General features: G+C 45.1%; 1 protein-coding gene across 1 annotated transcript in view; it reads right to left on the reverse strand.

Moving 5' to 3' along the window:
* LOC142955069 (dolichyl-diphosphooligosaccharide--protein glycosyltransferase subunit STT3B-like) overlaps positions 1 to 27545 on the reverse strand; it is a 48905-nt gene that overhangs the window by 2844 nt on the left and 18516 nt on the right. Inside the window, exons 2-15 of the mRNA XM_076096422.1 lie at positions 18961 to 19069; positions 16700 to 16987; positions 15747 to 15812; positions 13419 to 13518; positions 9316 to 9414; positions 8520 to 8666; positions 6925 to 6973; positions 5956 to 6110; positions 4473 to 4684; positions 3758 to 3945; positions 2939 to 3110; positions 1765 to 1938; positions 1348 to 1461; positions 1021 to 1230 (exon numbers count right to left, since the gene is read on the reverse strand). Of these exons, the coding sequence (XP_075952537.1) occupies positions 1021 to 1230; positions 1348 to 1461; positions 1765 to 1938; positions 2939 to 3110; positions 3758 to 3945; positions 4473 to 4684; positions 5956 to 6110; positions 6925 to 6973; positions 8520 to 8666; positions 9316 to 9414; positions 13419 to 13518; positions 15747 to 15812; positions 16700 to 16987; positions 18961 to 19069 (2083 nt within the window). The remainder of the gene's footprint in view (positions 1 to 1020; positions 1231 to 1347; positions 1462 to 1764; positions 1939 to 2938; positions 3111 to 3757; positions 3946 to 4472; positions 4685 to 5955; positions 6111 to 6924; positions 6974 to 8519; positions 8667 to 9315; positions 9415 to 13418; positions 13519 to 15746; positions 15813 to 16699; positions 16988 to 18960; positions 19070 to 27545) is intronic.

Raw genomic sequence — 27545 nt, forward strand, 5'->3', positions numbered from 1 at the left:
AACTTTTAAATGTTTCTGCCCAAAGGAATTGTGGGGTGGAATTATGTCCTTCCCTTTGGTAAAGGACGCTCCTGTGTTTCCCTTGCTAAAGGAGCTAAGAAAGGAAGCATCGAAGCACCTTTCCTTAGCATTTAAGGAATGCTGTGGTCGCAGTGACCGTGGCTCACTGGGTTAAGAGGGTTGTCTGGTAACCACAAGGTCAACGGTTCGATCCTTGACTGGGATGTGTCACATGTCAAAGTGTCCCTGACAAGACACTGAACCCCTAACAGCTCCCTGGGCTGCCTGTCTGCTCCCATAGACTATAGGGAGCAGCCCCCTATAGTCTATGGGAGCAGCCCACTGCTCCCTATATGTGGGGATGGGATCTCTATGCAGAGACAAATTTCCCCTGATGGAGCACTCGGGATCAATATAGTATAATAAAATTAAAGAAACCCAGCATCATCATTACTTTATGGGCGACTGTGGCTAAGTGGGTAGCAGGGCCGTCTTTCAATCAGAGGGTCAGCGGTTCGATCCCTGGCTCTGGTCGATGTGTCCTTGAGCAAGACACTTAGAACGGTGTAGAAATGTGATAGAACCTGAATTGTAAGTCGCTTTGGATAAAAGCCATCATGGCAGCCACTCCGGTCATTCCACTTCTATGCAGAAGTGGAAGCTTCTATGCAGAAAGGACTTTTCCACCGCAGCACAAGTCCATGAAGACAAACAACCCAGAAACAATACAGAAAATAAAAGCCGTTTAGAAAAACATGTCTGAAGATGCATCCGAGCTTCACCTCGGTAGTTTCTCGTCTACAATCAAGTTACACAAAAGGTGCGAGGCTTCCATACCCAGATCACGAGGTAAACAAATAAACCCTTTGGTGCGCGGTGAAAATGAAAATGGATTTTGCCTCAGTTCAGAGCTCAGCATCTAATCCTATCTGAATAACTGAGTGCACACGGTTGTTCTGGCCTCAGGTTAAATGTGATTCAGTGTGTTCTATGTTAGTCTGGACTGGGTCCGGCGGTTACCTTTTTGGAGGTGTACTTCTGCTTGGTGGTGTCGGCGCCCCGCAGCTTGTGCTCCACGCGGTCCCTGTTCTCCTGCTTTTTCACCTTATAGATCCTGACCAGCCAGTGCTCCGAGGTGAAGGCTTCCTCCAGGTGCTTCAGCTTTATGTCCTTGTTGCCGATCTCGGCGTTGCGCGTCCGGTCGAAGCCCGGCGGAGTCCGGAAGTCCAGCTGAACAGAGACGAAGACCAGATGAAGTTGATTTTGTCTTTTGAGATCTATTATTGCGTCACTTCTAGAAGTATACGCTGCAGTGCAGATAGATACGCGTTAGCGACGGCGACATACCTGCATTTCTCCAAAGCGGTAGTAAGACATTTTGTACATAAGGCAGTTGAGTAGCGTCGGGGAGCCAGCTTTGTCCACTCTGAACTCTCCCTGTGGTGTAAAGTAGTCGCTCTCCTGGAGTTGAGAGGCAACAGAGAGAGAGAAAAATAAGTGACCTCACACACACACACTTTGATCTGTGATCTTTATTCGATTTCGCACCCAAACAACTCGGCCCACAGATCCTTGATTTCCCTCAGCACTTCCCTCCCTCAGAGGGGAGAGAGAGGATCAAACATTCATATGAATTCCACTTAGCAGGCATCCACCGTCTCTGCGATAAATATTTAACGGCTGCAGAGCGCTCTCCTTCTCTTACGTTACCCACTAAAAACACAGTTACAGTCTGTGTGTGTGTGTGTGAGACGCCTCTCTCACCCTGATGTCCCTGGGATGCTCCCCCTCAGCGATGCGCACCATCCACAGGAACTTGTTGATGTCGTCGCCCGAGTAGCCGATCACCCCGCCGAAGATGATGAGGACGTAGTCGACATCCAGCGACCTCATGATCTCGTAGGCGGCGGTCTCGTTGGATGACATGGCTTTGCCCACCTGAGAGGGACACCAAGTACCACAAGGGTTTTACGAGGTCACGTATAAAACTAGGTGAATATTGAAAGGGCCACTCCGTTGATTTTACACGAGATCAGTGTAGTGAAGGTCTCAGAGCTTCACCCACATCAGTGACTAAGAGTCAGGATATCTCAGTACGTCTGCTTCTCTGAGAGCAGTAAGCAGCATTAAATCACTGGACATCCCACTGCAGTGATGCAGCGTTATGTCCACTTGGTGGTCACTTGGTGGTGCAATGCACTAAAGGCATACAATCAATCAACACTCTTGAGTTCCACCAAGTGCTTGTAAAAATAGAAACAACACTCAACCAGGAGCTGTCAAACTATGTAATCATGGAGCGAGACAAAGTCAACAGCGGTAAGAAAGCCTGTCATGGATTTGCATGTGGATCTTTGCCAAGTTATATCTTGATCAATCACACACTTGTTTCATTTGTTTACCGTTTTCAACAGCGTGATAAAAGTAGATCAAACAAGTTTGAGGAAGTTTGCATGAACCGTTGTTGATTCATGACCAAATTTGCCCCGGGCACAAGCACATGGTTGGAAATAGAATCGACCCCCTTATTGAGCAGTTAAAAACTGTTTAACACACGTGGCTCAACATCGTCATCAAATGTGTCCTGCGAGTTTCGCATTCATTCAATAATACTGGTCCGACTGAATGACATGTTTCAGGTCAACAATGTGAAATAACGATGTGACCATGTGGAAGGCGTCGGTCTTAGCGACGCGCCTACTCAGCTGATTCTGCACTTCCTCTCGGCTTAACACAGCTTTGAGTTTCAGCTCAATGTTTAGCTGTCTGGCACACACACTTACCGTTTTGTTTTGTTCACCGTCTCATTTTGACATGAAAACAAATCATGTTCTCACAGGTTGAAACTGATCCTCCTGTGTGCCCCTTTAATCAAAGGTCATCATGAAAGAGATCAAATGTAAGCTTGTAGCATTAAAAAAGGCACAGCGGCTCTCACCAGCGCTATGTGACTGTTGTTCCACGTGTTGTTGTCCACCAGCGTGGTTCTGTTCGCCATGCCCGCTATCTGGTAGCCGTAGTCCCACCAGGACATCACTCTGACATGCTCGTCCGTGTTCTGCCTCAGCCAGTAGTAGGCCTCCCTGAAGTCGTCCAGGATGTTACGGGAGCTGGTGGAGTTATGGACGGGTAGGTAGAGGAGGGTAGATAGATCAGAATGAAGTGTGTTGGTACATTGGCGATATGATTTTACTGAAGTGAAACCGGTATCACTGTGCCTTAGAGGGTCAGTTCACCAAAATAACAAAAAATGCATTCACCTGACCTCTAATAGTACCTATCCAAGTAGGGAGTTTGTTTTGTGTGAAATTGTCTGATGATATCCATCTCTGAGATTTCTGCCACCACCCCAGCAATATGCAGACAGATCATTATATTCACTACATGATGCTACAGTGTTTCCTGTGATGTCTGTTGAGAGTAGTGTCTGTGTGGATCAGCTGTGACGGGAAGGTTTGCAAAAGATCAAGACAGACGGCTACAGCGTGAACAAAATAGTTTAAAGCAACAGGGAGAAAGATGCAGAACCATCTGTGCGGTACTGCAAGAGACGGTGTCTTCAGTAGATAGTATGAATAGTGATGAGAACACGGCGCGAGGGTTACTGGGAACACAGCTTCTGGAAAGATGAGACTGTTGAATTTTACAATGTCACTTCTTCATTGCTGTGAGAGTAAACAAAGACACCACGGAAATAGAGTGAAGGCAGAAATGATTTAATATCTCCAAACCTAAATATCTACAGTATTATTCTCACCCGTCGTTGTTGTATGACGCCAGGACCACACTGGGGCTGGAGTAGGCGTTGCTGGTGACCCAGGTGCAGTGGACGGCAAACATCATGAGCAGCATCAGCATCAGCATGGTGACTATGGACTTGATGTTGGGGCCCAGGCCCTCCTCGGCCTTCTCCTGCTCCGACACGTGTTTGCGCACCTTACCGGCCTGCGGAGCAAAGCACACGCCCACGGGACACCATGTGTAAAGGTTACTTAAACACTTAAGACGGGGGGCTCTGTGGAAATGAGCCGAGGACACAGCAGATGGTAATAATTGTCAGACTGCTGTAGCTGTTATATGGCGTCCAGGTAAAACCAATGACTGTATATAAGAAGTGGGCGTAGTCATCTTGACGTCACCCATTGGCTTGTGAACTGCCGTTTAGAAGCTTCGAGTTTGACAGTGTGGCCGTCGCCATCTTGTTTTTTTTTTTGCAACTAGTGAGCGGAAGTGACCACATTAGGACTGAGGAGGAGCGACATAGACACCGTATACGGTTCTGCTAGTGACCGGTCAATAGATATCCTGAGATACCAAAAAGCATCAGGTAGTCGAACAACCAAAGCAAAACATAGGAAAACAACAACAACATCTTTCAGCAGCATGTCTTCCTCTGTAACACGAACATCAATCTACAGTACGGCAACGCATTCAAACAACAGGACATGGCACGCGTTCCGGTGGAGGCCGACCTTGTCGTAGAGGTTGCCGGCGTTCTTCCTGTCGTCCTCGTCGCTGCTGTCCTCGACGGGCGGGCTCTGCCTCTTCATGTCGTCTCCCAGGTAGTGCTCGAAGACGCTGGAGAAGGCCACCGCCGACAGCATGCACACCACCGGGGTCAGAGTCAGCATCAGGCGCACCATCACGCCGGCAAAGTAAACGGCGCTGATGGCATACAGGGCCACTGGTGCGAGGAAAAAGCAGAGAGAGAGAGAGACCAGGATGTTACGAACCAAGCTCTTGGAGAGTTTGACCTCATTTTAAATACAACTTGACTTATTCAATTTACTTTCATTTAATGCTGTCGAGTCGTATTACGGGTACACTGCCTCCCTGCTCGGCTGTCTGGCAGCAACCTAAAATTCATGCATGCCTTTTCCCCGTGTATGCCGCCGCTTCGGGTCGATCTCAGTAGCATGTGGAAGCAGGCTCAAAGCAGAAAATGTACCGGCAGAGAGAAGAGTACACATAATCAGAACTCTGACCCAGATGGGTTGGAGTTGCTGCTCAAATAGCTGCTGCTCGTTATTCCATGCTCATACGCTCCATTTAAACTGTTTCAGGAAATCATTGTGATTTTCCAACAACTTCTACTTTTTGTCACAACTCAACTGAACGACTCTTTGAGGGCAATATAGATACTAAAAGTGGAACATTTTCATAAAATAAAAATAAACTTGATAAGAGACAACAGCTCAAACAATATACACAAATGCGGCCTTTTAACTTTTTTTTTTAAAATATGCTAAAATAAATGATATAAGAAGTGCTGTTATAAAGCACATATCCGTTATAAGGGACAGCCTTAACCAGGGGACTAGTGTGACGAAGCCTGAGAACTGGACTCTCTCCGCTGCCTGATGTTTAACACACACTTATTTCATAACCACAGCAATCAATGTATGTTGTCACGTTGTTATTTTACCAGCTGTTCATATTAACTTTGATATTATGTTGGGATCAAGATTATTGAACACGTGCTAATATCCAGAGTGAGGGATGGAGCGTCTAGCAAGTCAGCAGGTTAGTCCAGTCCTTTGTTAGCCGTCATTAAAACGACAGCCTGGCATGTTGCTAAAGCCGTAGACTGTACTTAAGAAGTGGACGTAGTCATTGTGACGTCACCCATTGGGTTGTGGACTGCCGGCGATTTCGCTGTCGCAATATTTTTTTTGCAACCAGTGAACGGAAGTTACCATATTTGGAATAAGTTCCATCTGCTGTACGGTTTGCAAGGCCAAGAATGAACTTCCATGATCAAATATAAAATATACAGCAATGTTATTAAAGTAAGATTTACAACGTTACAATGTCACTGTTATTGATAGTGATGGTACTCTAAAGTTCATTGTCTCCATCTCCACCACAATAACTCCATCAAACACTCAACTAATGCCGCCTTATACATCACTCCTCCAATGCTGCGTCACAGTCTGATTGTGACTCGGCTCTTACCGAATACGCGCTCGTCGTTGATGTTCTTAATGCAGAACCAGAGGCCTGCTGGGAAGGTGCAGACGAGGATGTGAAGGTCGAAGAAGAAGGACACCCAGGTGGTGGGCTGGTGCTCAGAGACGGATGCTATGATGGGTATGTGGATCTTAGCATAGCTGTGGATGACGCGGAAGACAGACAAAAGTCAGACGCCATAGAAAGAGTACGGTAAAGGTCTTTATAACGACAGTATTGCTGTGTGAATGTATCGTTAGTGTAAAACAACCCTTCTCTTTAAGATAAATAATATAATGTTGGTTGTATTCCACTCTCTCTAAAATGAACCCCTCTCATTGAAAGTGGGAGAGGAATGTAGTATGGCCGATGTCCGTTATCTTGGGTCCGATTATCACCTCATTACTTTTACTGCACTGCAGCAACTCCCTTTAAAAACAAATACTCGGGCGTGTGCACCCAACACACAGATATACGCTCACATGCACTCAGTGAGAGTTTTAGGGTTTTACAGCTGATGCTGCAGTCGGACTTTTCGGTAAGCTCCGGGATGGGAGAACGGAGCATTTTACAAGAATCTAGTTCATCATGTTATGACGGGGCTGACGGACTCCGTGACCATGAGAATATTTAGTGCAGTCCTCTTGGTGTACTTGGTATGCATTTAATTCGTCTTTAAAACAATTAAAGGTAGAAATAGGTCACAGCTTTCTAAATCATTATCCCGAGCATGTTTATTAAACGGGTGGACTAAGTCAAAAGTTGGACTTAAGTTGGAATAAATCAACCAGTAGACAAGCTGGAAAAAATCTTTGAAGAAACTCACTCCCACCTCGCCACTTCCTGTCTCGTATAGTTCAACAGATTTATAAGCAAACGTGCTACCGTGCACGATTCAAATCTAGTTATCATCAGTTCTGCTCTAAGGCTCTGTGTCCAGTGCAGAGCTACAAGACATCAGCTGGGAGGACTTACCCAGTGTCCCAGAGGGAGTAGAAGCGCCCACTCCATGGAGCGATGTACCCTGAGGGTGAAACACACACACAGAAACCATACGGTTAGAATACACTCACAGTCCATCTAAACAAGCAGGCGTCTAACCGGCCCACACACACACACAGCGGTCTGTGTACATTCCTCCTGCATGTATCGATCACATGGAGACTCTCTAACGCACGTGATGAGCCGTAATGAACTGTCTCCGGCGGCCGATCTGCTGTCAGCGTGGCTCGGTGTGTGCAATGATGAATCACCACCAGCAGTCGTATAACACACACGGATAATACATGTATGATGTTGGCTTCTTAAAAGGATAAGCCTGCTGATGTTCTTACTGTCAGCACACTGTGTGTGTGTGTGTGTGTGTGTGTGTGTGTGTGTGTATCAAAGAATGATACATCTTCTTCCTCTGTGACATGGGGCTCCTTTGTTGTCCGCATACTATTAAAAACACATCAGTGAGCCACACTGTTGCACTGGCCGACATGCTCCTTCATTACCATGAACACACACTGTAGTCTATCTCGACTCAATCTCGCATACATCATCCTGCTGCCTGAAATATTCATTAATCCACCGCTGAAAATAGTCCCCAGAAATACACTTATTCAACAACCGCAGGATAACTTATGATAAAAAAAAAAACTACAGTGCCCAGGTGTTTAGGTATTGATTGTAGCTCATCAGTATAATGCAGGCCTATTATCTCTATAAAAAGAGCTTTTTTATGAATGGTTCAACGTCTGTTTAAAACATTAACTCTCAACCAACTGCACAATCAGAACAACTGTTACTGTTAATATGCAACCCCTCAGTCTTAGTCTGACACGCCATTCTTTTAACCCTTCACTCGGTTTTAAAAGAACTCCGTCTGTGTGCATGTGCGTGTACTTCACATATCTCGAGAGCACTGACAGTGCACTGTCCGAATTTGGTGCACGCAACGCGTTCAATAATAATAGACTTTGAATAAACGAGCGAACAGCCTCCGTGCAGCAGCAGCGGACTGCTCTGGTTTTGTCAAAGTCGGCGACAAATATGCCCGTCTGGAAATGATTTGTGTGTTTAGTGTATTTCACTGGTGTTTTCTGACCACGAGTAGCCAAACTTGGGTTTGTGACGCAACAATGTCACGGCAGGTGTGCTGCTCAGGAACCAATGGGCCAAGCATCCGAACAGGCACGTTTTGGACGAGGACTGCACCTGTATGTAAAACACTATGTAAACAGGCGACTCGAGCAGTTGTTTTTGAAGTAGGACCAGTCAATGCAAAAGAATCAAACCAACAATATGAGGTACAACACAGAGTAAAGCTGTTGTGTACACAGCTTTGTTTCTTTCTTCCCTTTGCAACAAACTGAAAATGTAAATCCATATTAGTCATTACGTTTGCGCGGCACATTCTCAGACTCCATTGAACGTGGAACCGGGGGACCAGTCAGCTTTACTGTGAGCACAGCAACGGTGTGGTGTGCAGATCCAGCTCTGTATCGAGAACCGCTGGACGGAGCGAAATAGGAAAAAGCAAAAACTGGGGTTGCTTCACTTTCTGGGAGACGACGTGAACCGACCTGTGTACGTCAGATAGATGACGGAGAGGAACACCACTCCAGCAGCCAGAGACACTCCCAGGAAGAACAGGGTCTGGAACTCCTGCTTGGTCAGTCTGTCCTTCAGGTACTGCAGGAAGGCGTAGACCTGAAGCAGCACAAACACCCCTGCAGAGACACGGCACAAAGACGACTTGAAATATAATCATGGTACAAGCAGTCAATACAGTTATCAGTTATCTATCGGAGCCCTTTTCAGCATGCTTCTCATTTGAACCCATTAGGTTTCATAAAGAAATGAGTATTAACAACAATAGATGTCTCGGTATTGTGCATGTCTGCATGATTTAAGGCTTCTCTGCTGGCAATATCTGAGTCTGCACTTTGACTTTATGTCTACTTCACCATCATTGTCCTCCACGGCAACACTGGCACTGTCAAGCTGCCGTGGGCACTGATGTAATGAGAATGAACGGTCCAGGATTAACTCATCATCATCACAAACTCATTGCATTTATGGATTGATATGGATATCTATACGAGCTCCACTGGACAATTTAAAAAAAAGCATTGCTACTAGAAGGGACAGGTTCACGTCTTAAAACAACACCGACATGCCCGTGTGTGCATTGAAAGGGTTTTTGGATGCTGGAAATGTTCCTCCTGTCCACTCTGGTCATACTATACTTTCATGTGTGAGAGTGGTACAGGTTATATGTAGCTTTTGCACTCGGCTCCATAAATTAAGATTTAGTCCATAGGCCTGCAGTAAAACACAAATCATTGGCACTTTCCACCCAGACCACAGGTTACTGACCTGCTGCGGCCATGTGTTCACTGGTCCTGATTGGCTGAAAGCCTACGAAGGGGATCTGCATGGACAAGACCAGGCCGATGATGTAGAAGGTGCTGTAGGCTGGAGGGAGAAAGAAGCAGTTAAAGAGAAGCCACCACTTACTTATGGGACCGTCCCGAGCCGAGCCTAAAGATCGGCCATCCGAGGCATCGAGCCTATGTTTTTATGTCAGGTGGGGTTTTTTCCGTGAAGCTTTCGTGTACAGCAACGCAACGTCAAAAGTTGCTTTCTAAAATTCTCTGTGAGAAATTAATTCTTCTAAATACTCCCAAAAGGCACTGCACAACAGTAATATGTTTCTGCAGAGCATGTATTGCCTCAAATTCACTCAGGCATATCAATGAGCAAAACAAAATGTAAAAATTAAACTTAACACTGGAATTTGAATGTCTCGCCACACACACACACACACACACACACACACACACAGCTTTTCTTCGTTTAATAACATGTCAGCAATTTGATAAATTCTATAAAAGATGAAATAAGGAAGAGAACAATGCACACATGCAGTGTCAGTGATTCTAGGACCCCCTCCCCCCCATACACACAACCTCACAAAGTCCTTGATGCAGTACACACGGAGCAAAATGCATTCTGAGCCTAAATCGTGACCGACTGTCTAAGAGCCAACTTCAGACTTCAAACGTCAGAGTTCAAACGATTTGCACAACCAGACAACGGGCTCGCTGTGACACCTGAAAACTGTTTCAAAGGAGGAAGACAAAGTGCTCCAGTAACAAAGGCCTCCAGACAAGCACAGCCACTGACATAACAAGGTTAGTTGTCTCGGACGAGCTGCAGAGTCGTATTACATGCAAGAGACGTACATAAATAGAACATTGCTATATTTTTATTGACTCTGACCACCTGTGTGTCTACACGCTGCACTTACGGTGTTCATAACAACTTGAAGCAGTCTGTAGGTCTGCACTGCTTCGTTAAAGGGGTCTTATCAAGCTCATTTAGGGGTTCCTACTAGAACATGTTCACATGCTTTAATGACTATTTACCCTACGGTCTGTCTGAATATACCTCTACTCACTCTGGTCTGAAATGCTCCGTTTTAGCACCTTTCTCTTTAAGACCCCCTCCCGGGAAAGCCCGGTGTGCTCCGATTGGCTTACGAGAAAAATATGTCACATCCACTAAATGGAAGAGGTATCACTCTTTTGGAGTTGTTCATAAGATATGGTCCTCTGGGGATTATTCCTTACCCATCTATTCCTTTAGCGCTCTCTAAACTGCTGCAGCTGCAAAGATAAAGAAAATAAGGCTTTGGTCGCTGGGTCCTCATCGACGCTCCACAATCAGAGCAGAGGCGTCAAAAGCAGTTTTACACGCGCTGAATATTCAACCATGTAAAACAACAGGTCTACTTCAAATTTGCGCTCTAGACGCTTTCAGTGCTTTTGGGCCTCAAGCTGATTTTTTTCTTAAATTTGACGGTGAATTGCTGTTACAGGTTACCTTTAAATAACTAATGTGTTAAAGCAGAACATTAAAGGCAATTATCAATCCACGTTGAGCCACGGGATGGAGGACGTGGTCGTCACTCTGAAATAAGAGCAAGACTCCGCTCTTTGCTGTTCATCCGTAGCTGGGCTTTAGATAAACTCACTGAAGGGAATCGTGTGTGGAGGAAAATAAATAAATAAAAAAATCCTCCCCAATTTGTGTCTGGGCATAGAACCAAACCTCAATTCTCTTCACAAGTAGACATGATTATTATTGGCGCTACACCAGAAGGTGGATGTCTTTGTTGTCTTTGTGCTTGTTGAAAACAGCCTGCTGTTCTGTTGGAACGACACAGACTTTCAAGCGATGTTGATCTCATTGCCTTGACACGTGTGGAGGGAACAGAGGGTGGGAAATATTTATCTCAAATATTCTGCTCACCAACCAGACCCCGCAGTCCTTCAGGAAGAATTCAGCCCCACAGAGCAGACCGGTTTTTACATTTAAAAGCAGCAGATCCAAGGTTCCTCTGTTTCTGACTCAATCACTTATTTCCTTCCATGGCTGTCTTCTGATGATGACATCATTATTAGGGCTGTTGGAGCAGGTTAGGGTTGGAAAAGGATGACACTGCATCAGATAGATTTGCAGTGGCAGCGAGTATTGTAGTTGGTCGAGGTGGAGCCGATTCAAACTATCATCATGTTTTAGAAACCTTTCATTGGTTTTATGGGTAAATCTTTTTCTGCAAAATAAGCAACCTATAGTTGTCCAATCTTGTCCCTCTGAATTGTAGTGAATTAAATATGAATTATTTTTAAGCACAGTACTTGAGTGGATGTACTTGGTTACATTTCACCGGTACTTTAGACATTTCTTCTGCTCTGAATGAACACTTCAGCTCCGTGACTCCGTGAGAACATAACGGGCGTTTTCTTTGGGAAGGCCACTTAGATATTGCTGCAGCTGATCAAGGAGTTGCAGCTGAAATCTCTGTAAAGCGTTTTACAATGTTTTACAAATGTGTAGTTTCATAGTTGAGGACTACCTTCAGCCACACATTGGGTTGTAAAAATCACAGTACTTTTTTTTCTTTCTATAAAACTGTTACCCTAGCTCCCCAAAGCAGCTGACGGTCATTCACCTTCTGGCTACTCCACTTTGATTTGTAGGTAAAAAGTTAAAGATGCCTAAAACCTGGCATAATCCAGAACTGGTCATGTGTGTAATTTAAGCAGTTACTTCAAGTTACTGTGAGGAATCCGGCCTATGCCGTATGGCTAGTAGCTTTGAGGATGTCTACATGTTCGGTTACATCCAAACTACACTTAAAAAAAAATAAAATAATAACCACTCATCAGATCTAATCTAATTCTTTTTCTCCTGCTACTGCCAGCCCGAGTCACCCTGTTAAAGTGTCCCAGCAGGCGGCACATGGCACCTGTGATCTTGACGCTGAACGATGCGACGACCCGAGCTGGTGCCGGGAACCAGCAGCCGAGCTGAGGCCCATTAGAGAGCAGAAGTATCCATCAGAGGAGTTTCTATTCCATGTTTTCTATGCTGCTGGTGAGATAATGAAATTCCAGTTGGATTTCATTACGGTATTTGTGCTTTATTAGACGGGGGAAGATGGAGCGAGAGAGGGCCGGTGTGTGACAGCGGGTCACGGACCGGACTCCGGATCACAGGCCGAGGTATGCATCACGGAGAGCGGTGAGCCATTACAACTTTGAACTAACTCAATTACTGTGTCGCTATAGGCAGAGTGCGCTGTGCTGGTCTTCAGAAAGGAGGCAGGGGGAGAGATGGGAAAAGTCGTCTCGATGCTAAATTATTCATTTCGCCAATAATCCTATTTGAGGACGAAGAATCCACGGGGTCGCCCGTCTCACCCCCCTCGCTCGACTTCCTCCTCTGTACCGAAGTTCTAGCAGTCCTTTGCTTCCACATCTCACAGCTTTCTTGCCAACCTCACCTCGCCCGGTTGTGGACTTTTTACTGCCTCGATGCGTCGTTATTTCCACGTTATTATGATCTGGTACAGCACGTGTGCGGTTATCCTTTTGGATCTGAAACAATAGTTTGGTGTTGCAGCATCAGTGGGGAGCGGTGAGCCCTGGGCCAGGACTACATTTGTGATCGGTGAAGGCGAGTTCAGAGTGTGCGACGAGGCGAGCTCTTTGAAGGAAATACAGCTTTAATCTTTTTTTTGCTTCCCGCATTTCCGTCTCTCCATCGCTCTTACTTGTATCCCTTCACCTCTCTTTTCCTCCCCTGGGCGGTTTGTGTAAACCTGACTCATTGCAAACACATTGGCGGCTGGTATATTGACATTCATTATCAGTAAGTGTATGTACAGTGCATACATGACAAAGAATAACAAGCTACTCTGTTGTCAGTGCCCCCTGCATGACGGTGTGTATTTTTCTCTGCACGCACAGTGTGTGTGTGTAGCTGCAGCCCTTTAAGTTGGGTGTTTATCCTGGATGTGCTACACTGAATGTCAAATGAGCAGAATTGTTGTCCCCCTCAAGTCTTCTGTTTATGTCCTTGAATTCATGTCCATATAAAAGGTGTGTGTGTGTGTGTGCGCTGCATCTCACCTATGTAGACCCTCCAACTGAAGCGCTGCATAAGAAGCAGGACAAATACATGAAGGGGAATAAGGTTGATGATGAACACATAACCGCCCCAAGCCGACACCTGTGGGACAAAGAAAACGAGAGCATTTTCAAGTTAGCTTGATCTTCAGCAACAGTTGTCTTTAATGAACGGGTGTAACAATTTGTAATATATGGTATGCACCAGGAGGCTCTGGTTCTGAGGAGGGAAGCCAGTGCGATAGTGTCTCAAAATTAGCATCGTCTCTAGTAGCCACCAGGGGGCGACTCCTCTGGTTGTATAGAAGTCTATGAGAAAATGACTACTTCTCACTTGATTTATTACCTCAGTAAACATTGTAAACATGAGTTTATGGTCTCAATCTCTAGTTTCAAGTCTTCTTCAATACACCATGATGTTCATTTAGTAAACTATCGTCCATTTAGACTCAAACAGACCATAAAGACGAGTATGCTTTTGGGCGCGGCTACCTTGCATTAATCCAACGTTCAAATATTATCACTTCTGTTCACGCCACAAACCAATGTTTGACGTCGCGAAGACTATGTCCCCTTCTTCTATACACAGTCTAGGGCAGGGGTCGGGAACCTATGGCTCGCGAGCCAGGTGTGGCTCTTTTGATGATTGCATCTGGCTCGCAGATTTCGGCTTTTCAGATAAAACATAAAATATTATCACTTGTTTTAATCCATCCATCGATTTTCCACTGCTCATGTCCTGTTCAGGGCTGCAGTTGGCTGCAGGAGCAATTGTCCATTATTTTTATTGGATGATAATAGCTGACGTTGGCCGTTGCTGGGTAAACAGGTAAACGCCCCCTTTTGACTCAGTGTTCTCGGTCGTTAGCTCAAAGCTAACCCTTCGACGAAGAAGATGGCGAAAAGAAAAAAGGATGAGGAGTATCGTACATTTCAGGACGAATGGACTGAAGAATTTGCCTTTGTGGAGAGAGCAGGTTCTGCGGTGTGCTTAATTTGCAATGACAAAATTGCATCGATGAAACGGTCGAATGTAAAGCGGCAGAAGTCGCATTAATTGTGAGTATTACAACAACATTATTTAAAACAATAAATTCAGAGGCTTATTATACTCACATTTAGTTGAATTCAGTCTTAAAATATATTATATGGCTCTCACTGAAATAAATTTCCAAATATTTTGCTTTCATGGCTCTCTGAGTCAAAAAGGTTCCCGACCCCTGGTCTAGGGCATGCACACACACGCAAACGCTCACCTGACAAAAGTCACGCACACAGTTAGTTTACTGCGTCTTGTCATAATGGGATTATGATCTCTGCTGAATCCGTGCGGCGCTTTCAGCCACAGTACATAGTCAGTATTATGCCCAGCCCACGAGTCCCTGTGGGCTGGGAACTGAAGTGTGGCTGTGTTCCCTCTTATTCACAACAACACGCACACACTTCTATAATGAGACGGGTTGCAACAAGGAGGCTGCAAAGCCGCACAGCTGACCTGAGAGCTGTGAAATCATTATGAGCTACAGCGTTAAGACTGCTATTCACATTATGTTGTCAGTCCCCAGTCCCTCAAAAGGTGTACACACACACACACACACACACACACACACACACGTTCAGAACAACAAACACACACACCTACGCACCTCTTTTCAATCGTGCTCACTGTCTCTAAGTGTTGTGTAACTCCCCGGTCGGTGAGCAGCTGCCAGACAAAAGGCGCCGCAGCGTACAGCGCGAGGCGTTCAAATGACTCATCGCAGATTCACCCCAGTCTGGCTGAACGATCGGTGGGTAAAGAAAAGGGTTCTCCAATTGTTCCTTTTTAGGGTTTTTTTGTCTGAGGGAATTTGCTCTCGGTGACGTGAGGCAAACACAGTTTGATGGCCATCTGTGAGTGGCACGGTTTCCGTGTTTCAGAGTCAGTGCGGAATTTACACAGTGCTCTCCCTCGAGTTTATGACTCGGATTTACATTTTGCGTTTGGGTTAGGTTTAAAGTGTCAGATTAGGACATGAATGTGGTAGGCCTGTCACAATAATTACCTTTATTGAGACGATATATTGTCCTCGAAGTTTAATTCTTAACAATACCCAGACATTAGAATGAGAATGTAAACTTTTTTTAAATATTCTATGCAAACACACAACCAAAACAAAAACATAAGTTGGACTCTCAGGCTCTGTTCACAAAAATGCACAATGTCTTATAATGGGAAAACCCTGCTGTTTGTTCTGGCATCATGTTGACAAACACAAAGGGCGATATCGAAGCTATTTCCATGTATTGCATGTCATGAACGTGAAGATAGAGGTTTTTGTGTATTCTCACCATGTAGAAGTAGGAGAGGCAGCATCCGATGGACCAGAAGACAGATCCCGTCTTCACCGACTTCACCTGTAGTTCACATAGCAGAGCGTTAACCAACACACACTCGCACACAGTCTAATTTACATCATATGCTTACACTAAGCTGAGCTGCTCCGTTCACTGTTTTGCCTCGAGCATTGGCTCCTTTGCTGCTCACCCGACACAACTGTCTGAATTATTCATCATGTTTCCCTCGTTAACGACCTGCACAAAGCGGAGCTCCGCGTCCTACATAGCGTTACCTTGCGCGAGGGCGGCTAACGAGGGCTTAACGAGGCCCGACTTAACGAAGGCCCGGGTGGGAGCCGCTGTTACTGGCTGGAGGAGATTGGATAAATTGGAGATGTGCTGGATTGAAGGAAACGAGGGAGAAAGGGGGAGCTGGGGTAGGGAAGGGAATGGATGCAATCACTAGAGACCATTATGAAACTCATTCTGTCCTGTGTGATTTATTCAGAGTGATTTATTAGCCTCTATGGAAACAAGGCTTAATGTTAATGTAAATCAGGTTATGCTAGTCCTTTAATAACATTAACCATTATAGCCACATGCACAAACCACTGAGGACCAGTGGGATGAATAAATGAGTAGAAGCGGACAGAGGAAGGTCACATCTGTGTATGTGTAATACGTCTATAATCACAAACAACCTGTACCATGTCCTCCTGACTTTAATACGCATCACGATTGAGACACTGGAACCTCTTGTGTATGTTGATAATGACATGCATTTGCTAGTTTGATTAGCTGCTCCTAACATTGAGAAACATCTTAAATGAACACTTAGCTTTACGAGATCACGTGATTGAACGAGGATAATGCTGCAGAGGCCTTTTCTCCTACCATTGCCGTTATCTAGTTTTACATGGAGGTTTAACTTCATACTTGCTACAGTAAAAATGTAAAATACATACCCAGAGGTAGTAGGTGAACTGCAGGGCGAAGATGGCGATGCCCTCGTTGTCGAAGGAGCCGGCCACGGAGCGGGAGATGTAGCCGGGGACGATGGCGATGAAGCAGGCCGCCAGCAGCCCCGCCCCCTGGTTCCACAGCTCCTTCGTGAGCAGGAAGGTGGAGATGGCGGTCAGGCCGCTGAACACCGGCGCCAGGAACACGCACACGTCCCGGATGTGGACGGTGATGTTCAGCAGGTTGAGCACGTAGTGGATGAGGCCCGCCGTGACCATCAGGCCTGGGTACACCTGGGGGGGAGGGAGGAGAGATGGGAAGATGAGACAGGAAGTGTGCGGTGAAGTGAGGAGTCAAGTGTCATCAATAAAAGGCCCCTGAAAAATATCTCGTTTTCATCTCTGCTCTCATGTAATATGTATGTGATAAGAAGAGCACCAATACTGCCGACTGAAAAATGCTGCTTTAAGCATCTTTCCACTGCTGTGACCGACATCATTTACTTTATTTAATAAATAAAACTAAATATAACCATAATAACCACATAACAAGCTTGTTGCTACGTAGCTCACATAGGCCCTGGACAGAAGCTGGGCTTTTACCAGCCAGCATCATCACCTCCACAACCAAAGTTGTGATGGCAGCGAACGTTACTGAACTTCCAGCGCACTAAACAATCTTTGAAGAAAACAAAGCATATTTGAGTTTTCTTCATATCGAGGACGACAGCAGAGGCGAACAAAGCTACGCAGAGTCCAAACCAAAGGGAGGAATGGAAACGTCACCTTTTGTTTGCAGTTTGGTGCTTCATGTTCAAATTATTGCTGACTCCAAAAAACTAAAACAAAAACTGTGAAAATGATATTATGTTTAATCATGTACAAATGATTCCCAGCAGCTGTTTAAAACCATTACTGTTGACACGACCTGTCAGCTTAGACTTACATTCGCCTCTGTGGTTTGCATCTGTGAAGTAAATACTGACGGCAAAGACATGTTCAATACAATATCTCAATAAACGCTCCAATAGAAAGATACTAGCATAATAACTTGGCTTCTTAAGTAGAGCATTGTTTTTGTCCTTTATGTCGTTCCAGTGACATGTGATGCCAAAGGGTTGCTTTAGAGTGGGAGTGTAAATACTGATTGATTGTGATCGACTGCTGGAGGGGGTTAGTCCCGAAGTTAGCTACAACTTTGGCCCACACTTAAGGTGGACTGACCTTTACGGTGGAGTTTTGCTCAGCACCTCTCTCCCTCTCCTTGCTGGACAGCGGCAGAATTGAAAAGCACATTTTCTTTAAACCATCGCCCAAACTATACGGTTTGTCACAGCAAGAAGCCGTAAAAACCATCATTATCGTCAAATATTCAGCGTTCTGACAGTCCTTGAACACATCATGTGACTAACGCTATCGTCAGAAAAGGCAGAACAAAGCTTAAAATTGTGATACTTGTGAAAATATTAAATTCTGCGCTCCTCAGCGCAACTGGGAAGCAATGATTAACTCGTCTGAGAGCAACAGCCACCTGATAACAATACCGTGAATCTGCAGGCTGCTGGACACAGTGAGAGGACAGGAGAGGCTGCAAGTATAGGTTGTAAAAATGTAAATAATTAAATATACTTAGCACGTCTGGCCTCAGTTTTTTTTTTCTGACATTGGTAATACTTAATATATGGTATGGTAATATATGATTTATGGCATTGTAGCTGTGTTACACTGCACATAAACATTTTTGAGTTCTCTCTACCTCTAGCCATGGTTGGGCCGTTTCCATAGAGAGAGGTGCAGGACTTGTATATTGCAGTGAAAACAACGCACTAAAAGCTGTTGTTTCGTCAACTAATGTGCAACCTAAGTGCACTCTGGTGAACAGATTAGCCCGCGATAGCTCTCCCTTCATCAGCGATCACACGCAGCGCTGCAAATAGAGGAGGAGGAGATCAGCATTCAGAGAGGAGTTGGGGTGTAATGACGTGTTAAAAGTGACCCCGGTCCGTCTGTCCTCTGGCGATTATGGAGACAAATCCAGTGCTCTCCGCTAACTCCCTGCCTCCCCCAGGAGCCGTTTGACCAGCCAGCTACTCGCTTACGGAGTATGTGAGACGTGTAGCTGAGAGCGGGTTTAAGAGGATGACTGATACAGTAATGTGACTCATGGGGAATAAGGACAAGGGAAAGAAGGCACCACACACACACGTGCACAATCAGATCCCAGCCTCACGACACACATACACACAAACAACATAAGAAACACTCACCGTGCCCCCTACTATCCTACCCAGAGGGTACCAGGCTCTTTCGTCAAACCAGTTGAGGAACTCGTAGAAGCCATTGGTGGTGAGGTGGTGAGTCGACCTGTAGTTGAACCTGCAACAGTGGGAGAGAGGCAGAGAGAGGGGGGAGGGGGGGTTGTCAGACATGGCACGCCACCAAAACCAAACAGAAGAGGCTAAAGGGGACATCAGTGCCTCATCAATGCAAGGAAGCACGGTTCCTCAGGTTTTCACATTCAAATTCAATCAAATGAAATTGATATAATGCAAAAGTTGTCCAAGTGCAGAGTTTATAACTAAGATTATGTTCTTAGCTATTTTTAATCAACACTATTTTCTGTTCGATGTATACCTAACTTTTGTGGTCGGACAGTTTTCACACCGGCCTAAATAAAATAAAAATGGGTCCAGCTTTATGTCGCCTCTGGTGAGCTAAACGAAGCATAGGATTGATTTAAAAAGGATCAGTTTGAAAGCATCAACCGCACCATCGATCTTCTGATGGTGAAGCAGACGGCAGTCTCCTGGGCGGATCGTTGTATGTATGTTAGGGGCGGTGGTCTTTCCCAGACACAGGGGGAAGGGAAAAGAAAGTGTTGCAGCATGCTTGTGTCTTTACACTGGCATTTTGTCAGCAATGTCCACAAATCGTCACCCTCCCACCCAACCCCTCCATGCATTGCAGCACGAGACACCTCTCTTCATCTTAACGGAGGGCTTGTTTGCTTGTCGTCTTGCGGACAGACCTGAATTCAGATCGTTTGATGAATCACTGTGTAGTTATTTCAGCATCAGACGTGTAGCTCCTGGATACACTGAATACAACCGCATTCAGTGAAACGTTGTTGGTATCCATGAAGGTTAGCCCCTCCTCCTCTAGAGCGCGTGACGCAAAGGTACACTTCCGATCTTGAGGTCAAACTTGCACGAGTAACACAAGGCGAAAATTCACTTTGCGTTCAGTGTGGACATAATGTAACCAAATGCAGCCCACAAGTTTACTTTAGCGTGCATTCAGCCTTCATGTAAGAAGCTGAAAGACGTCCTTACGGCGTGAGCAACAAGACGGCTAACAAAGCGGCTCTGCTGACCTGTTGCGTGGCGGGCCGAGTCCCTCTAGCTGTGCCGAACACACAGCAGTGTGAAAAAGCACAAACAAACGCGCACTGACGGAGCGGGCTGAGGGAACCGTCGACATCAAACAAACTTCCACTTTGAGTATTTAGAAGAGTTTAAAAGTTGCAGAGCTGAGAAGAAACAACAAAAGGCATTTCAAAGTCCCGGCTGTGAGCAACGTTGGAAGTTGTGACTGTGTCGCAACAAAGTCACAGCGTGGGAAAAAAGCTTTCAGTTGCAATACCACCGAGGCAAACTGATGACATACCATCAACATGAAGAACTGTAGAAGAACTTCAACCAGCAGAATGACAAGGCGGAGGCTGGAGCCATAGCGCGAAGAGAGAAGAGACGCAGAGCTGCGATTACAAAAAACTGGAGACATCAGCTGAGAGCCCTATAGATGTGACAACAAGAGAGATGTTGAAATTAAAACTGGCTATAGTATTGTTTGTATATGCAAACTATAATACTATTGTTTGCAGATGAGCACTTAATCTAACCACGCTGTGTTATACTTTGGAGTTCACAATCTAACTGGAGTAAAAGAGCATCAGACTGGCATTCTAGCTATTTAGTTTGGCTTTAGAGATTCCTTCAGCACAGAGAGGTTTGAACTGGATGTGACTGAAAGGCCACGTAGTGTGGTCATAAATACATCTAGTCTTCTCACTGGAGTCAGTTCATGTGAGGTCAGGTCTACAGTAGGGCTGCAAGATATGGACAAGATCTTGGTGCACAATGAACAGACGTTTCCTGCTAAATTATAGGAAGAAAAAAAAGTACACACACACACACACACACACACACACACACACACACACACACACACACACACACACACACACACACACACACACACACACACACACACACACACACACACACACACACACACACACACACACACACACACACACACACACACACACACACACACACACACACACACACACACACACACACACACACACACACACACACACACACACACACACACACTTTGAGTGAGTTTATCAATTTATTGAAAGACGATTCATTATTGTATTGCGTTATCGCCCAGCATTAGTCTACAAGGGACTAGGAATTGACAGAAACAGTGAACTGCTGAAAATCCAACCACTGTTAAAGGTCTTTAACCTTTTTTTGTGCGATTAATTCACGTCAATACATTCGTTCCAACAGTTTTTGTACTCTTACACAACAACGTGAATATTTCACGACCAAAAGGTGACATATTTGGTTTCTTAACGAGGTTGATTTTTCTGAGCTTTCGTACCTTGAATAAAGGCATCGGCCAATCACGTTGTGGGGAACGGGTCGAGTTGTGCTTGTATTCATGATATAACACGGAGGCTCCGTAGTCCTGATCAAGAGGTCAAACTGTATAGCTCCCTGACAAAGGCAGAGATCCACTCCTTCCCCCCTTACCTTTCACAATAAAAAGGCCAGAGACATAATATTCTCGGGGGAGTATTTCTGCATTTTTCGCCACATCATTGATGTGTGAAGGCCTTTAATTGACAATTTGTTGGGAAAGCGGCACAAACGTCATTCTTCCACATTCGACCCCAGCCTCGGCTAACAGCGTAGGAAGTAGACACAAGGTTTTATTGGCATTCACACAAAGAACTGAAGTCACCAGGAATATAACTCAACATTTGCCCTTCCTTCCTCACACGCTACCTTCTCCCAGTCTTCTATTTCTCCAGTTATTCACAGCCTCAGAGTTTGAGGGGAACAGTCCAACTGCAGCCTCGTCCGTGCTGCTACTGTAGAAGAGACCATGCTGATACACCAGCGGCTAGTCTGCTTTGTCTCCTGAGCTTTTCACCAAGTGTTAAAGTGATCAATCGAAACTGTCCCTTCATGTAATACTGAACATTTGATGGATGGATTGCAGCATACGGCTCTCTCTGCCCCCTCAGGATTGAGTGCTATATTGAGAGTGCGCACACACACACACACACACACGCACACGCACACGCACACGCACACACAAACGCACACACACACAGAGAAGAAATGCTCGCCGCCCACATTGAACTCTCTGGGCTCGAAAAGCTAAATCTTTGTCTCACCCATGGGATCCCGCTCATTAAAAGACAGGGTGGCTCTTTGGAACTGCAGACTCACCAGAAATAGGATAACTAGCCTTTCTCCGACAAGACAAGGGCACAGAATTGACTCCAAGTGCCAAACAAATATATGGTAGATGTGTCCTTCCACCAGTCTTCATTTATGAATCATTTTCCACTGTGAAACTCTACTTAGTCGGCAAATTGGAGGTTGTTGAATTCATTAGGGATGTTTAGATTACGGGGCTTTTGTGTTCCGATCACAAACAAACTAAATGCAACTAAATAAATGTTCCTCAAACAGTGGTTTCCACCGTCTGATTCCACCACACAGGCAGGTTATGGTCCTGTAGAGGCCCACACGTGGTCTCCAGGCCTCTGCAGGACTCGTGATATATTCACTCTAATAGGTAGGCCGTACGTTTGGGCTCCTGGTGTTAAAACAGAGTTCTTCTTTCTGTATCATAGTCTTATACACTGAAAGTGTAATCCTACAAAGTAGTATCCAGTTGGAGCTTCAATTTCTTGCTCTGCTGGCCCCGATCAAGGTTCGCAACATCAAAACTAAAAGACTTTAGGGGCTTGAGGCGGGAGTGAGGCTAAGCTGAGTTCTTAGAAAGGTCCGACGGAGGATGGCATTAATCAATTCCACAGAGAGAAGTCAATGTCCTTCACAGTTTTTCACTTCAATCTATCGCTGACCAGGCACGTGCGTGAGAGACTTTGTTTGAAACCCAGCCTCCGATCCAGAGCTAGGCGTCCATTAGCGACAGCCTTCTGGGTTAAATACGAATACGTCTCGGGGAGCAAAGCACTGCAGCAAAAAAACAAAAAAAAACACCAATCATTCTCGGTGGACTGTCACTAGACAAATTAAAGCCTGTAAATAATTCAGAGTAGCAGCTGAAAGCTTTATTGCACTAAGGTGAATCTATTCCACCACACGTGGGACCGCTGTAACACGTTCCCCGGCCCACACTCAAGGCAGTGAGTGGAAGTAAAATGTGCGAGCATCATTTGGATTAATCCCCATGGCAACACTTGTGGCAGCCCGCCACTGCATGTGGGAAATCATTCAGCGTGTGACGCACATCTCCGAGCTGGATTTCACCTCAACAGTATTAATTGTATTTATATATGCATTGGTACGGATTAAGAGTCCGTCCACTATAATAATAAAATACGTCTTTGGTCTTCTTTCCAGGACACGATGATGTCACCGCCCTGCTTTTATCATTCCTGATAACAACAAGCCCTTCTCCTCTGTGTGCACGCCAACGATCGCTCTGCGTGGCGGGTGGCCAATAGAGCCGAGCCAAACAGAGGGGCAGAGTCACCCGGGGACGACCCGTGGTGCCGTCTTCTCCGAGGCCGGGAGAGGCGGCGTGTGGCCTCCGATCCCATTCGAGACACTGGTCCTTTGCTACCGTGCTGTAATTGGCTCAGGCATATCCTACATCCAGGACGCGGTCAACCAATACACCCCCGCCCATCCACTACGCTCTGCTGCAGCCAATCGGCTTGCTGCTCCCTCACTACGAAAGACCGCTCTACAAAGTCACAACTGTTTGCTGTACTGGCTCCTCGATGGTGGAACGAACTCCCGATCAGGACAACATGAAACACGAATAACTGTGGGAAAAATAGCCTGAGGAGAACTTTACTGGATTGGAAATAAGAACCAGTAAACAACATAACGTCACACAGCAGTAGATAAGCTGTCAATAACTGGCCATTATTGCCAAACAAGTTGCTGCATTTTTTGTCCTAAATACAATTACCACTAATGAGATTTGTATCACCGTGTGAAAAGGAAGTCACCATGCTGTTGAGCAGCACATTTTGGAAGTGTAATACCCGTCACCTAGCTACCGTTATAGGGCTTCATATCATACCAAGATATTAACAATGTATGTTCAACAGTCAGCCTGGGTATAATACTTCTTTTTATAGTATATGAAATACACAGAACACTGTATTGCTACGAGCTCTGTCTGCAGAGGACCATTGAGCTAACTAGCTCAGCCTGGGGTCAGGATGAGACAAACTGAGTCGAGAGAGGAAGCATCAGTCAAAGTCAAGTTGGTCTGCATTATCCCCGAGAGGAAGCTCGTCCTGGCACAGGCAGCCATATATAGCTCCGTACCATCACAGGGCTGGAGGCCAAAACATATTGTGTGCCTCACACTGTTGCAGAGGGCTGGCCACATGCTCAGAGTAGAGTGGGACAGGAGTCAGAGGCTCAGGGCAAAATAGATAGAAACCTTAATAACTTCTGTTTTTTCTTCTCGTTCACCTGCCGTATCTGGCCTGTGCCGGCTTGTGAAGCAGCCGTGTTGTGTAACTGGTCAGGGCTCTCTGAATGCTTGATGAGACGGGAGCGGCCGGCATGAAAGGGATGACGCTCTCTCCTCCTGCGCCTCCATCTGTCCGGAACTGCAGACAGCAATCTGCTAAATCATCGTCGTCTCTTAACTCCACTGGCACAGTTTTGAGTGAAACCTAAATTTCACAGCCCTTGAAGACTTCTATGTTTGTAAACTGCTCTGAGGCGTGGCCGAGATGTGATCGACAGAGAAAGAAGAAGGGAGGAAGACATGTAGCGGGGAGCAGTAGAGTTAGGAGGAAGCATTTCTGACATATGCAGTATTATTCCCTGATAGGGATGTCATGGGAACCAATACTTTGGTACCAAGTCGATGCCATAATTATGTAAACGAGATTGTCCTTGATTTTTCTACAGTAATGCAGGTACCGATTAGGTAGCGATCAAGGCTCAAGACTAACGGCGAGAAAATTTCCCTAATAATGCTACATTGTAAACAACAAATCTGTGTTGTAATCGATAGGAGAGCTAGTTAACGTTAGCCGTTAGCAGCCGGTGGGCGGCACAGTCCTGCTTGGCTAAAAAACAGAGCTAACAGCTAACGTACGGAGGTTGCACTGAGTTACATTATGATGCGTTCAAGCGTGCAGGTAAATTATAATGTTATCATGAGGAGTTTGAATGTAATCTTGTAAAATTGAGTTTATGGTGAGAAACGTAAGGCGGACCATCGGAGATTAATAATAAAGTCGCAAAAATCATTATGCAAACGGTAACAAAGGACTCGGGTGTTTAAGAGGAGGAGCCTTCCGATTATTTGTTTGTGGTGCTAAACCAAAGGTCATAGAGTTCCAGCGTTGAATGTCCACAGGTAAACAGTAGATTAATCTGAGTTTCACCAATTTATTCTCCTCGTGTTAAACAAACATGCCAACTTCTCGATCAAAGCACAACAAAGGAGTGCATGTTGAAGTACATGGGATTTATTGTTTTGTTTATTTTACGGCGGTATCGTGGAGAGTTTCATTATGATGAGAAAAGAATGTGTGAGCTGAGGCTGTGCAGGGGAAGAACAGACGCCAGGCACAGAACGCCTCGCAGAAAATAAATGGAAATGCAATAAAAGTTTGTAAACTGGCTTTGCTGCCTATTAAAAATAAATTAATTACAAAAGTGTTCACACATGTGTATCGTTGAAGAAACAGCAGAGAACTCTAACTGACCCCAACGGGAGAAAGCTGGTCTCCAAGCTCTTAATTAAAGCCATAAAAGTTGGCTGGGGAGAGAGAGCAGAGGAACGAGCGGTGCCCATGGTCACTCAATGCTAATTGTCAAAACAGAGGATCTGAAAAAAGTTATAATGCTTAGTGCGGAGAGAAGTTAAAGGGGACATATGCTCATTTTAAAGTTCATATTTGTACTTTGGATTTCTACTTGAACATGATCACATGATTGAATGTTAAAAAACACATTCTTTTTCTCACACTGTCTGTCTGAATATATCTGTATATCCCGTACCACAAAGCCCAGTCTGCTCTGATTGGCTCGCCACAAAATACGCCGCACCTTTGCAAAGGTAGTTCTCAAGCCGTCGGCAGAGATACTCAGATGGAGGGTATATTCTAATGAGCCTGCATGTGCAGGGAAGGAGAGCAAATCTGATTGGCTTGTTGAATCACATGTTTTCTGATACAGGCAGCCCACAAAAAAAAACTAAAACTGACTGGGTCGTCTTATGTCTCAGTTAGTGGGTTGTCAGGCACTCTAGAAACCCAAATGTATGTGAACAAGTGACTAAGAAGTGACTTTTTCATGGTATTTCCCCATCAAACGTTTGAAACTAAGCCGGTTTAGAGTCCGGGGGAGGAGGGAAACCCAACACAAAAACATTTATTAAAATCTGGCGACATCTCATCCAAATCAGAAACAAGCAGGTTTTTATTTATTATTTTACCGCAGGGTCAGCTCTAATGAGAACTTGCTTTAGATATCTGGGGAGCCAGAGAAGTAGAACCATCAGTGATAAAAAGCTCACCGTGAAGAAAGTGAATGTTTTTTTTGTTAGAGCTACCAGCTGTGTGTTTCCAAAGGGTCCTCTCTTTTTTTTAAGTTTGTTGCTAAAACCAAGCACACCTCAAAAAAGCTATTCAAAGAAATAGGCATTCGAGTTACGAGCCTATTTCATGGTCTGATTCTCTGCTCTTCAAGTCCATTTCAGAAACTGATGAGAAACAGAAGAGCACCTTTAAAAAAAAAAAAAAAAAAAAGTGTGGTCACCGTTCTCATCTTGTCATGTTAATCTGATTCCTTATCTTGTTCGCCGTTCCAGCCCGAGTGGCTTTGTTCAATTTCGTATCAGAGTAGTAATCTCGTAATGAAGCTCCGAGTGCGGTCTGGTTTTTGAAGTGGACTCGCGGCACAACCGAGAGTCACAGGTTTGTATCTGCATGGTGTTCAGTAGGGTCAGGCCAGTGTAAACATTATCAAACCGCTTTTTATATTTAGCACCGGACCGGACCAGAAAATGGAAGTGGTCACGACATGTTTGCCTCCATTACACCTTTTCTAAGCAAACATAACATTGTGTTTATCAAGTTGTCATATTGCTTATTACTAATGAAAGTTGGATTTAGCACCATGACAACATTTAAGTTCGTAAACCGGACCAGCAAAAAAAAACGGAAGTGGACCCGACAGACGTCCAGAAGGGATTCTGATGAGAGCTCACAACTTAAAGCTCCACTGATCAATGTCTGGCCACAAGGGGCCAGAGGAACTCCAAAACAAGCTGGTCCTGACATACTGTGGTTGATCCATTGCTGAAAACGGCACTTTTTAGAGAGTTATTCACTGACCAATTCAAATTTGATGCAGTCATTAAATTCAATACCATCACAAAAAATATAAAGCCGACTTTTTTAAAAATGAGATTTGAATTAGGGAAATCAATGCAAAGTTCAACCTGTAGTTGTAATTAAGTAGAAATTCATAGATAGAGATAAAGTTATTGGGAAAACAAACCGTTAAAAGGGCATTCTGGAAGTGCTTCC

This window comes from Anarhichas minor, unplaced genomic scaffold, assembly GCF_050575085.1.
Source record: "Anarhichas minor isolate MPS153535 unplaced genomic scaffold, ASM5057508v1 ptg000022l, whole genome shotgun sequence".
Classification (NCBI taxonomy): Eukaryota; Metazoa; Chordata; class Actinopteri; order Perciformes; family Anarhichadidae; genus Anarhichas; species Anarhichas minor.